The sequence below is a fragment of the Parasteatoda tepidariorum genome, chromosome 3, assembly GCF_982258835.1.
Source record: "Parasteatoda tepidariorum strain Cologne lab strain chromosome 3, Ptep-v5.0, whole genome shotgun sequence".
Classification (NCBI taxonomy): domain Eukaryota; kingdom Metazoa; phylum Arthropoda; class Arachnida; order Araneae; family Theridiidae; genus Parasteatoda; species Parasteatoda tepidariorum.
Window position 1 is genome coordinate 109,855,658 of NC_141757.1, and position 14,327 is coordinate 109,869,984.

The following is a 14,327-nucleotide window of genomic DNA, read 5'->3' on the forward strand; positions in this document are numbered from 1 at the left end:
TCACATTTTTCTATACTTTTCTCACATTCTTTTTTAATGTTTATCAAAAGGATTTTCATGCTCTGGATAATCAATGTGAAGTACAATTTAATAGAGAAAGAATGGTAAGTTCATCTACTATATAAAAAAGTGCATGATAAAAATGGTTTTAAGAATGATATTGATGTGGTGTGTTTGTTAAATATTTTTTTTTCTCCATCCTGACATTTTTCTAATTATTTTTTCCCCTCTAGTTTATTGAGTCTAAAATGTCAAAAGAAAGTCCAAAGACTCCTGAGCTTCCGTCACCAACAACAGCTAATCAGCCGCTTGAAAGTGGCTCTTTTTTACCTGTTATTGTTGATGTCATGAGTGCAAAAGATGGTGGCCAAGCAATTTATGCATGTGATGAAACAGCAAAGAGTTCTAAAATGTCTAATCCAAGCGCGATTGATGATTCAGAAGTGGTTGATGATCCTAGCAAAAAAGTTAAAAATCAAACTCTGGTACATAAAATGTTTTTATAAAATTCTTTTTTTATAGAGCAACTCCGCCATTTGCAAATGTCACATTTGCAAACCTTAAAAAGCATATAACTCAGTTAAAAATGCTCTACCTTTTCTAATAATTTTTTGGAAAATAGGTTTACATTTACACCAATTTCTAAAAACTTTTAGAAGCAAAATTAGAATTTTATTCCGATTTCATAGTCAGGATAATGGTCTTTTGAGAATTTTCCCAAGAATCTGTTAAAAATAAGTTTTTCCCCCTTAACTATGAAAGATTCTAATATTTTGTTGTTTACAGTGAATATTCAAGGAAAAGTAACACTTCTGTGTTACTTTTTTTATTTAATATTAAATTCATACATAACACAGGGCTAGGCATGAGTCACTTTTTCTCATTATCTTAAAAAATGGTAACTTTTATTGACTGTTTTTAAGGCTTAGTCACTTATCTCACTTTTTTTTAAATTTCACAATTTTCACCCATTTCAATCAAAAGAAAGATTTCACTTTTTCCTAAACCCATGATATTACAATCTTCTTGCTCTAGTAAAAAAGGATTCATCTAAGTGAATGGGGCATAGAAGAGGATTGAATATGTGAAGAAAAATAGACAATTTCCACTTTCAAATGAATTCCCCTTGAAATGCAAGAGAGCCATTCATTGTATCAAGGAATGATTTTATTCATGATCTAACTTAACTTTCGATTTCTTATCTGCTGTGGAGCTGCAGAACAGGAAATTTTGTGTATTTCTCATTGAATTGAATTTCCTTTTTTTGTAGGCTTCATATGTACCTTAAATGTGCTTAGTAGGGCATAATTTTGCATCATAGAAATTAAGCACTCTTAAAAGTTCTTATTTTACTTTTAAAAGCTCTTACTTTTTCTTCAAAAGAAAAAGCGTAAATAAAATGTTTACTTTTATATTATATTTTTTATTATTTGTTTTCCTTTTCAAAAATTTGATTATTTTTTAATAAGATGTTATTATGTCCTGTGAATTTGAGTAATTTCCCACTGTTGGATATTTTTAAAAAATTATATTTGATTTTAGTATTTATTAAGAATTTCAGTCCTTTATAATTGATTTTTCAAATTGTGCTGTTTTTTATACAATGTTATGACGCACAAATTTTAAATTAGAGAATTTCAAATTAATTCACCTTAAATTTACTTGGTTTTATAATCGTTTTATTAGTCACATGAGTTCACAAAGTTCCGCTAATTTTTTTTTCACATGGTTTTTTAAATTTCCGTATATTAATTAATACAATGTTTATTATGTTACATATATTTCAGTAACAACTATTTGTTAATGATTTATTCGAAAATCGCTCTCGGACTTATTTGATTTCACCGTAATTTCTTATAGTTTTATTTCCAGTGTTTATCTTAGGCGCTCCTGGGAATTTTTATAATTTTTTCAGCTCTTTCCTCGTGATTTTTTTATTACGATGTTATTACTACTTGCCTTTTTCACCTTAAAGTTAACTTTTTTTACACACTTGATTCAGAGCAATTATGTTGTAAATTAATATTGTTTTCTGACAGTTCTGACTCTCAAATTTTTAGGTTTCAGTAATGACAGTTTGTCAATGATTTATTCAAAAATCACTTTTAACGGTTCTATTGTGATCCTCCTTTTTTTCCCTGAGAGTTTTTTCAACCATTTTTATTTTTCATACAAAGTTATTGCCTATGCATATTTCAAATGTAACCCCTTTAGGACAATGATCACATGTGTCGCATATATTTCCAATTTTGATACGATATTGTTATTTTTTATTTCATTAATCACTTTTTGCCACATTCGTTTTGCGCCGTTTCTATTGTAAAAGTACTTTTTTTCTGCAATAATAGTTCTTTAAGGTTTTTTCAGTTATTCGAATTGTATTTAAAAACATATTGTTTTTTTACTCCTGAAGAGAAGCACGTCTCAATAATTATGTGTTGACTTTACATGATAACAGCAATATTATTGTTGTATACTTTCATTGCTTCTTTAATATAATACTTTAAGCCATAGTTGCTAAAGTTAAACATGCAACTATTTTTTTAGTTGGGAAAAATTAAAAAATATTTATTATTTAATTTTTTTAAAAAAAAATTTCAATAGCAGTAAATTAAAGCAGTATACAACAATAAATGATTCTAAACTAATTTTTTCTCTTTAAGTTGTATATTTTTAAGGTTATTAGGATGTTGCCTGAATATTAATGCTGTTTTTAATTAAGTCACTATTATTTAACACTTTTTAAAGACTTTTAGTCACTTTTTCTACAATGAGCCCTGATAACATCATTAATATTAGTTATATGCCTGTAAAGAATTAAGAAGTATTTAAATTACTTTGAAGTAGTACTAATTTAAATTTTTTTAAGGTTATATGTATTATTGATTACAAATAGCTAGTTTGGCAACTCAGATATTGTATTACTTCCATAACACTGAGTTTAAAATTTTAACAAAAGTTTTAAACTTTTGAAAGTTACTTAATATTAAAGCAAGTGTAAATGATTTCAAGACTTACTTTTCAAAAACTATTTGAACTGCTAGAATTTTTTCCTCAAAGTTATATGCTCTTTTTAAAGTCTGCAAATACAACATTTATAAGTAAAAGAATTGCCTTATAGCAGGGCTCAAAAAATGGCCCGTCCGTCCTCGGCGATCAAAAATTCCCTGCGAACAACGAATTTCTCGAATCCGCCGCCCGCCGCGGGCGGCCATCTTCCCGTTTATGTTTGTGATACATTTTCAATTTTTGTTATCTTTCAATAGTCTAACGCCTCACCTCTAAAATGACCCTCTAATCTAGTACTACAGCAACATACTGCGCATGGTGGAATTGATGTTTTCTTTGTTTGGGAGTACTGCAGCGGTTGATAGGGGCTTTTCAGGCTTTTCAACTTACAAAAAAACACATTACGTACTGGTCTTAAGCAAGAAGCGTTAAACGCAATTATGAACATCTACCTAAATGGAAAACCCCTTTCAAATTGCAAAAACCTCTGTAAATCATTGACTTGATTGTGGAACTGGCAAACATCATATTTGATTCATTTAAAAAACGCGGTACCCTCGGATAAATTGACATTCCAGATAACTTGACCTTTGTCATTTAAATTATTTCATAAAAGAAATACATACTAGGTTACTATTAGTAACCTAGTATTTCTTTTATTACTGTATAATGTAATCCTATTTGTAATCCTAGTAACTACTAATTCATTGTGCAATTTATATAAATGTTTGTAATAAATAAGAGAAAATTTTATTTTTATTTATTTAGAAGGTACGGGTTAATTTCAAAGGAGGACGGGTACATTGTTGGACAACGGGGACGGGTAAAATTTCTGAGTTTTTTCGAGCCCTGCCTTTTAGTTAATAATTCATTGTTAACCTTGATTTTTATTGGACAATCTTTCCAATCAGATTTTTTTATTTATAATTTCAGAACATTATCCAGAATGTGAAAGTATCTAAAAATGCTCCTTCAGTTCTACAGTCTTTTCCTAAAGTCATGCACAAACATTCTATTTTCACTCTGCAAAAGTCTATTCCGGTCATTCCGGAAGGACAGGAAATTTTTCCAGATACTCGGAATCTCTTTTCTCTTAAGACTCATACGACTAGAAACAAATTAGCAGTACAAAGTTTAAGTAAGTAATTTTATGTTCAATCATTATTTTTCATTTCATTTGTTACAAACTAATGTTGTTACTCCTTTGCATTACATTCCTTACTGGACCATAGCCTATCTAGCAATTCAGTGTCTGTTACAAAAAGCTTGTTGAAAGTTATTTTTATCTTGAGCTCAACAGATTTCTGAACATGCATTTGTAGTCATTATTAAATATATATCATAATCTCACTTTAATGATGATATTTTGAGCATTAGTTTCAAAATAGATAATGTTAAGTATAATGCTTAGTGTTTCTTAAAAATAAATTGTGGCATTAAATTGAGAATAAATTGTCGCAAGCCCAAAAACTGTCTTCAAATGTCGCTGTGAGCGCAGAAGAAAATATTAACTCTTTGTTTTCAAAAACTTTGAAGTAGATGTTGTAATGTAACCCGAGAAGCAGCTTGCCGCTATTAACTTGCTTAATCCCTTCATCACCTTTTTAATTACCATAAATCATTCCATTCATTTATGTATGTTCATCTTTGTCACATTGTAGTTTTAAAATCAATAAATGTTTATTGATATTCAAAAAAGGCAGTCCATATAAGGTTCCACTTATATGGAAAGTTTCCACTTGAGTCCATATGGTGGTCCATATAAGTGTAAACTTTCCATTATTTCTATTTTATACTAAGAAAACAAGAATTAATTAGATTAAACAAACATAATTCTAAACTCGTATTCGAAATTATTATTAAATATGACTGCACTTAGGTACAAAACCCGAAGTCCTTACTTATTTTTTCCTTTAAGAAAAAGTCTTTTCTGCATATTAACATTCTCTTTTATTATCATTTTCAGCTTTCAAACTCAGAAGTCTTATGATGTGCATTTTGTACCTACTTTCAACCATAGTTTATTCCCTCATGATTAAATTGTTAAAAGCTTATGGTTATATAAGGTTTAACTTTTATATTTTTCTTCGTAGCTCTTATGTGTATTATTTGTTTTACAGAGTGTCTACCTGTCAGGAAAATCATGAAAGTAATTCTTTTGAAAAAAGATCACAAAAATTATGAAAAGTCCCGATTTTTTAAATGGAAATTTATCCTTCTCAAGCTCTTCAGGAAATGATAACTCAAATTCAGAATTAGTGTATCATAAGAAAATCTATTAATAATATCGAAATTCAAAAAACTCTTGTGAAAATGGCAAAGAAGCAATGAATAACTACCGAAAAAGGACTTGGATCTATGATGGAATCATTACGAACTGAATGATTAAAACTGATAACATTGCACATTGTTACATCATGTAAAGAACATAACATTAAAATATATATATATATATTATCTGGGAATGACCGAAAAAATTATAATAACTGTAGAAAAACCTTTGAAAAAGATTGTGAATGTGTAATGGAATCGTTGCAAACCAAACTCGCCAAAAAAGTGTTAATTTGCTTTCGAAATTAATTATTTAAAATTTGCAATGCATGTTAATATATTGGAATTTAAAGGGGAAACAAGTGGGTATTGTTTTAAAAAAAAGGATAAATAACCAGTGAAACACAAAAGTTTATGACTGAATCGCTACCGATGGAGTGTGTCAAAATATAATTAATCAATTTTGAAATTCGCTAGTTGTAATATAATTGTAATAAAAATATCAGAAATCGGGGGAAGAAACAATAGATAGATGCTGAAAAAACTATTGGAAATCGATGGGGATTCACTAAGGATTATTCTCGAATTCAGAGCATCAAAAAGTGATTACTCAAACTTGCTCTTTGCTTTAACATATTAAAATATTCGAACTTAAAAGAAAAGAAAAACACTTTTAAAAGGTTAAAAAACAATCAGAAAATGATGTTAAGATAAAATCGTTGCAAATTGAACACATCAAAAAAGTGAAAACTCTAGTTCAAAATACCTGAGTCATAATAACGTTATATTAAAAACATCTAAATTTGAGAAGCATATTTGAATGACTGAACAAATGATTGATAGCAGCTAAAAAGAATAAAAACTATTGAAAATTAACGGGTATTTACAATGGAGCCGTCAGAAAAAAAGGATTACTCAAATTCACGTGGAATAGCTGGAGAGGAAAACAATAAATAACTGCCGAAAAGCAATCGTAAGTGTTGTGACATCGGAAATATTATAAAATCCATGTTTCAGAACACCATAATAAAAATATCAGAATTCTAAAAATTTCCTAGAAACGGCCCCAAAATTATTATAACTATCAAAAAACTGTGAGAAATTTGATTTGTAGAAATAGACCTATTTTATTTATTTACTTTGTTTTCCCCCCTTATTTTTAACTTATCCAACACGTAATCACAACTGAAAGGCATGTGAGGCATAATTTTTTTTTTCTTCCAAAAAACTCGCAAGCAGTATTCTTCTCAAAAAATTAGAATGTTTCATACTAATTTGAAGTTCAGAAAGAGTGGAAATTTAATTTCATATTACAAAGAAGTGGAAGAAACCAAACCTATTAAAATTTGTTGAAAAAGCAGAAAAGAAAGTGATTGATGTGCAGACTCATTTGAAAAACTATAAAGAGTAAATACTGGACAAAATGAAACTGAATGTTCTGATATTATTCCTCCAAACCTACAATCAGGAATGCTAATACTACCTGAGAAACAAAAAGAAAATTCGAAACTATTTTCAAAGTCACAAACAAAATATAAGAGTTTTGATAACTATAAATACATTTATATATTGTATGAAAATATGGATTCTGAACTAATACTTTTTATTTTAATTATCTTCTCATGACATATTTCTATTATGAGATAAACTGAAGAAGAGAGATGAATTTTTTTTCTTTCTGGGACTTGATTGGATCATAGGAGGAGAACATAATATTTTCTCTACCATCTTTTTAAAGCTGGATAGAGAATATGATATTTATCTAATCATAAAAGAAAAATTATAAGCTTGCGATGTACAATAACATTTTATTTATTAATGATATGAATATGCTTAAGATTAACAGTTCCAAATAAACTATTTTTGTTAATAAGTAAAGAACATTAGAGACTTGATATTGTGAAACTTCTTTCAGATTCTATGAATAAAAAACTATTAAAATAGACGATAGTGTATGTCTGCTGTTGTTACCTTTTTTTTAAAAATTATATTGCCTATTTTTTATTATTTTTTTTTTCAAACTCTAAAAATTTTAATATTTTTTTATAAATGCACTATTTACTATTTTTTTAAATTAATGTTTTGAATTGTAAATGAAGTCTTAGATTTTAAAATTTTTTTTATTTCCCAGTTTAAATTACAATTTTAAGGTAATAGTTTAAGAATTTAGTGTGGGGAATATAAAATAAAATAGAATTTTAATTTTTTTGTTACTTACTAAGTGTTTTTGTGATTGTTGGAATGCTTTAAAAACTTTATATACTATTTTTTACCTTTAGGAACCAGGCTGAAAGCTGAAGATTATATAACAAATTCAGTTTGGTGGCTTATACAGAATCATTATCTACCTATGAATCCACCTTGTACCTTATGTGGATCTAGGGATTTTCTAATAGAGCGTGACGATAAATTTCATGATAAATATTGTTGGATTTGTAGAAATGGAAAGTAAGTATATTTCAGTAAAAAGTCGAGTATTGTTATAAAAACTGATATGCAGTACAAATACTTAACAGTGTGCAAAAAATAAAATAATAAAAAAAATCTTATGTAAATTTTGATCTAATGATGAGATTGTCATACACTCGGGCTCAATCTCAATAGTTCAAGGATTTATTAAACTTGATTAAACATTTTAATTAAATATTGATCTGATAGAATATTAACAAATTGACAACGTTTTGGATAAAGAAATTGTGCTATAAAAATTTTCTGTATATTGATCTCAAACTATTATGAATTGTTCAGTTCATAATTAATAAAATTATGTTGGAAACTGTTAAAAGTTCCTATTCTGAAGTTAAAATTAGTATATTTTATCTTTTTTTTTCTCGATAAAATATACTTATTATACTTAAATAGAGCAAGTTATAACTTTTTTTGTTCATACATTTAAACTTTTTTAAAGTAGTCTGTTATTAAACAATTTCGAAAAATACCCTAACATTTTTGAAATATGTTGTCCTGATTTTTTTTACAATGCCCAATATAAATCATTTATAGGTGTTTTTTTTTTTTTTTTTTTTTTTGATAAAAAGGCTGATGGAATTTGAAAAGTATTGTTAGTCAGTAAAAATGTATTTTTATCACCTACCTAGTTTTTTTCATTTTTAAATTTGCAATTTTGTTTAATACATCCAATCATAAAAATCAAAAACTTACATTCAGAATGTTTTTTTTTAAATGTAGGTTAACATAATAAAATATTATAAAATTTCAAAAGAAATAATAATAAGAATCTTGTAAGAAATAAATGATGAACATTTATGTATAATATCAAGTATTGTACTCTTACAATTAAATACATATTTTATTTGATATAATCAGTATATTAGCAAATCACTCTATAAGTCTCCAATCTAACAAATTGATGGCAACGTAGTTGACAGAGGATGATGATTTCTGGATAGTAGCAACCTTCAAACGATGTATGTCAAAATTTCATGACATTCTGATAATTTGTTTAGAGGTTATCAGTGGTTTTAGAGACACTAGTTTTGTAAGTCTTTAAGCAACAGATAAAGCATAAATTTTGTGGGTTGATTTGACATTGTTTTTTAATGGGAAAAAATACTGTTCAAATCAAACAGTGACTTGATATGCATTATGAAGACTCTGCACTAAAGAAATCTATTATTGACTGATAATGCTGATCTCTCTTGTCCAAAATCAGCAAATCCTCCTGTAAACATACACAAGTCCAAACAATAGTTTTGAAAGACTGTAAAGTGAAGTTGTGTGAGATAACTTTAAAGATTTCAGATGGTAGCGTCATGATTGCCACTTTTCAGTCCTAGGACTGAATCAGTCTTGAAAAAAAAAATTAGCTCAAAGTAGGCTATCTTTTATCAATTAATATCTTTTCCCCCTTTGCTGTTCAAATTAAATTTTTTTTTCTCTAAAAATGTAATAAATATTTTTTATTTAAAAAAAGTAAAATATTAAACATTGTTATTGTTCATAATTATTGCAAAATGATCGCGTAATAATGTGACAATGCAGTTAAAGAACAGGTATAATGGAATCTCAGATCGTACTTCTTAAACCAAATTTTTACTATTGTTAAATCTAAATTTGCTTCAGTTTTCATTTTTTTCCCTCAACATTTTGAAATGCAATGCTAGCCAAGTTAAATTGAAATTATTTTTTTGAAGAAAAAAAATTGTGATGGGACAAAAGATAAACAATGGTGGAATAAGTAGAGATATGAATAGCTTCATGAGAAAATTAGTGGTTTATTTAATGATTCTCCTGTTACTTATTTAACGATTGGTGTAAAAAAATGTATATACTTAGCTGTTATCTTTATTCTGTTTGCTATAAAAAAATTGACAAAATAAAAATGTTTTAGAAAAAATAATTAAATATGATCATTGAGCTATTATTTTAGCTAGGTACATTTTGAAGGCTGTGAGCTATAAATCTCTGAAAATTCTGGTGAACAATGATAGACCTTGTTAATTGGTCAAAAAGTTTTTAGAGTGGCACTCATGAAAGTGTGTTTACAATTTGACACGAAAATTCGGCAGGCATAAACTGCTTTCGAAATGGAAGCAACATTTACTCACACTGGACCATAAATAACACATTGACAATTCAGGATGCTGTTTGGAGCTATTTTAAGGATTTCTGTTTCAGTATGGAACAAGGGATGAAACATGGATTCACTACTGCACAACTGTATTCAAAAGATCAGCTGAGTCAGTCGCAGCTAGTGAAAACCATCTAAACTCTTAAAAGTCTGCTGGCCAGGTTATAAAATGCATATTTCAGGAGGCACATTGTATTTTGCTCGTCAACTATCTCGAGAAAAGTGAATCTATCGATACCGAATATTACGTGGCATTATTGGGTCAACTGAGTCAAGAATAAACGGCCTCACATGTGAAGGGAAAAAGTTCTGTTTCATCAAGACAGTGCCCTCTGTTACAAGTCAATGAAAATGATAGTTAAATTGAGTAAATTACACTTCAAGTTGTTTCCTCATGCACTGTGCTCTCCAGACCTGTCCCAGCGACTACTGGCTTTTTGTAAGCCTCAAAAAAATGCTCCACTGAAAGAAATTTTGCTCAAATGAAGAAATTATTGGGGAAGCTGAGGCCTATTATAAGCAAAAGGACTGTAAAATATTAGAGGACTGTATTTTTTAAAAAAGGCAGTAGCGTATTAGAGGAGCAGTGGAATAAATATATCACTCTTGAAGAAAAGCATGTTGACAAAAAAGTTAGAATTTCTAAAAGAAAAAAATCTTAGCTAGACCAGAGGATTTTGAATGATATATTACGATAGAATTTCTGTCACTTCCTTCGGCTTTTATGTTGACATTTTCTTGCATTTTATGGATTACAAAATAGCAAAAATCCCCCTCTAATATAGTAGCTAAAAAAAATTACTCACGGCAGAGCAAAAATAAAGAAAAATAAAAAATAGTGTTTCCCTATTGATTATTGAAAACATAAGCGAGCATATAACATATTTGCAATGGATTTGTATTAATGTATTTAATGAAATTAACCAATACATTTAGTATAAAATTTTAAAATATTAAGTATAGTAAACTCTTAGAACTTATTACAAATGAAAATTATATCTGAAAAGTTTAATTTGTAGATGGTAGCATATAAAAGACTTGTATCGTTTACATTTATCAATTGTTAATGAATCCAGTAGTATTGAATTCAATTCGAACCAGTAACACGAATTGAGTTTTGACTAGCAGTTTTGAACCTAGTTCAAAAGGTAGCAGATGCTTTCTGAACCTACTTCAGAGTAACCTGACTCGTTCGGATGCATGAGTCATTTTTGAAACTGATTCAAGGAGTTGATATTGATACAAATTAAACTGATGTCTAAAGCAGCTTCTTTCAGATAAAAATGCAGCTCTATTCAAAATGAGTTTATTACACTTTTTTCTTGCATTTTCTCAATGCATTAAATTAGTCATGTAATATTTTAATGTTTTTCTTATGTTTACTTAATGTTTACTTGCAAAAATTAAAAGATATTTATTTATTATAGAACAGATTATTAATATTTTTTATTCTTTGAATTTTCTAACAATGAATGTATGTTAAATATTTTATTATTCTAAACTAACCATTTGTAGCTTAGTGTTAAATTTAAAGCACTTGGTGTTTTATTTAAGGACAAAATTTGAATTTTAATAGCATAAAAATTTATGCTTAGCAGTGTATGTTGGGCTTATAATTTTATAACACTTTTATTAATGTATACCTAAATTTAAGATTGATCTGTATCAGCTGTATTGGTTTCAGTGGGAAACTGATACCAAAATAAAATCGCTCTTTCCGTCGCATATGTGTATATATTATATATGGTTAACCTCAATTCTAGAACGATTTTTTTTCATCCAAAGATTAAAACTCGAAAAAAAATTCACATTCATGTTCAAGGATTTTTGTGAAATGTTAATTTAGTGTTTCGTTCTTCCAATATTCTTTGTTTTTGCCAAAAAAATATTTAAATTCAATTATTTTTATTATTAATTAAAAAAAATAATCTCTGAAGTGATGGAAAAGCCTTACCAAAGAAATGAAATACTCAATATACAATTATAAAGATAGTGATCTTGATTTTTTAAAATATTAATAATATTTATGTTGTTTTCAAATACAGTAGGGAACCGATTATCCGGAACGATCGGGACCATCGCTATTCCGGATAACTGATTTTTCCGGTTTTCTGAATCGCTACAAAAAGCCGTTTTTTTTATTGTTAAACCCAACTAAAAAAAAAAAATTTTTTTTAGAAATAATCTTAAAAAGAAGAAAAAACGATGGAGTCATACACTAATGATTATTTCCAAATGATAATAAGGTAAACATCTTTCAAAAAAGAAAGAAAAATCCTAAAATCTTATGAGGAAAAAAAAAAAAATTTTTTTTTAAATGGCGGGAAAATTTATCGAATTTCGTTCCGGTTTTTTGGTTTTCCGGTTTTCTGATTTCCGGATAACGGGTTCTGTACTGTATAATTGTTTTCTTTTTTTGCGACATTCTCTCTCTTTTTTGTCTGGATTTTAAATTTCATTTTCTTATTAATAAGAATTCTATAAGTATTGAAAAGCCTACAAAAAAAATAATAATTCTGAATGTACAATTTAATGATTATTTATAGATATTTGCAAAATATTAATAACAATAATATAATTATTCCTTTCAAATGTAGATTTAGTGCTTTATTTTTGCATTAACCTTTTTTTTGTGATTTAATTTCTATATATTTTTTTCCTTTTTTGCAGTTGCCTCGCAAGGGAACCTATTAAGAGGCCGAAATTCTTTGAGCGCTTCCAGCTCTTTACATTGGAAGATTTGTTACTGTTAACATTTCACTGGGCGTGCCAGTCCGATATCGAAGAAATATTGGCAGACGTGTCTTTAGACGTTGAAACTATCTGGAATTATTATAAAGCTCTTCAAGAACTTTGTCATAATGCTGTGATTAAGAGTGGCAAGATAGGGACTTGCCCCAAAGCTAGAATAGAGACATCTGTAGTGAAGTTGGGGAACTATTTTATATTGGGTGCTTTAGAAAGGTTCAATCGTTTCACACGACTTCAAGTAATTCCAGTCAATGAAGCATTTGAAACTGATAGGCACCTGAAACTGTTAGAAGAGTGGTTGAATTATAATTCAGTTCTCATAAGTGAATCGAAAATACCGGACGAGTTTTTAAGGAATGTGTATAAAGTCAGCTCTGATCCTACTTTTACGGATTCAAAAAGTAATGGTTACCATATAATGAACATTTCAAGGTATTTAGTGCGCAATATGATAGGTATATTTGGAAAAGTAAAAGTTCAGTTTTTGCACCAACAAATAGTACAAGGTTTTTTGAATGAACTGATGTGGAGAGACAGGAATGGAAAATTTTTTGATCAAGCATTCTGGAACATACTTATAGACATAGGGAAGTTAGATCGTGAGACGATGGTGCAACGTGAGTGTTTTTTTTTTTCTCTTCCTATCATTGTTAATTGCATGCATGGTTAAATATTTTGTTGCAGCAATATTTATTGTAGAGATTATGCATTAGTGTCTATAATTCTCAAGTGTTTTGTTGCAATATCTATCCTCTTCAAAATGTTTTGAGCAAACAGTAATAAATTATATCAGTATAAATTAATCTTCCTCAAATGTTCTTAATGTTATTGGGCATGTATATATATATATTTGCCAGGAATAAATAGTTAAATGATTTTTGTCTTTTTTGTAATGTAATAAAGTCATTCTGTACTCAAAAAATATTATAAGCCTGTATTGTGTATGCAGATATTTGATTATTATTATTTATTTTTTTTTGAAGAATGCATAATTGCTTCTTATATTTGTATAAAGGACACATTTTTATTACACTAAATATTTACTGCATTTTCATTGTGTAAAAATAAGCTCATATTAGATGTAATTTTATACTTTGTTTATTCAGGTGAAGATTTTAATGTTATCTTAGATTTAGTTTTTAATAGATAGTTTTAGTTAGTTTTTTAATACATAAACATATTTTTAGATTTTCTTTCTTTTTATTTCTCTAATAAGTAAGATTTTTTTCCATATAAACTATATACTTGTGTATATTATGTTTTCTTTTTTTGAAAAATTTCTATTAAATATTTAAAAAATCCTTGTGCTATAAATTTCTAGCATAGCATTTTTTTAAATAGCATTTTCCCCCAAAATCCTCTCTAATTTTGTTTTTATGATGTTGGCAGCTATGCATTTGGCACCAGGGTATGCCAAGGCCCTCTGCTGAAGATTCCACCAGGAAGGCCTATTTTTTGACCCATTAAACCAATCCTATTATACTAGCCCAGTTCATTCTTTTAATTTTCTCGATGTTGAGGAGGTTGGGTTCTTTAAAAAAGAAATTCCCGAGTTAAAGTAGCTTTATCCAATGCCAATTTCTTCGATGTCACTGATAATAGAGAATTTAGATGAATAAATACCCCTTCAAAAATGAGGGGTAAATAACTGCAGGGGAAGGAAGCCATTTAAATTAGTAAAAAACTGGAAAAAAAATCTCACTCC

The 14,327-nt window shown here is 28.2% G+C and overlaps 1 protein-coding gene across 11 annotated transcripts in view; it reads left to right on the forward strand.

Moving 5' to 3' along the window:
* LOC107454790 (uncharacterized) overlaps positions 1-14,327 on the forward strand; it is a 130,767-nt gene that overhangs the window by 91,096 nt on the left and 25,344 nt on the right. For 9 of the 11 annotated variants that reach the window (XM_087159916.1, XM_087159922.1, XM_016072086.5 and 6 more), the window contains 5 exons: positions 51-104; positions 234-485; positions 3,943-4,147; positions 7,560-7,728; positions 12,542-13,239. In XM_087159916.1, the coding sequence (XP_087016042.1) occupies positions 51-104; positions 234-485; positions 3,943-4,147; positions 7,560-7,728; positions 12,542-13,239 (1,378 nt within the window). The remainder of the gene's footprint in view (positions 1-50; positions 105-233; positions 486-3,942; positions 4,148-7,559; positions 7,729-12,541; positions 13,240-14,327) is intronic. The other 2 variants (XM_087159919.1, XM_087159923.1) reach the window with 1 other exon arrangement.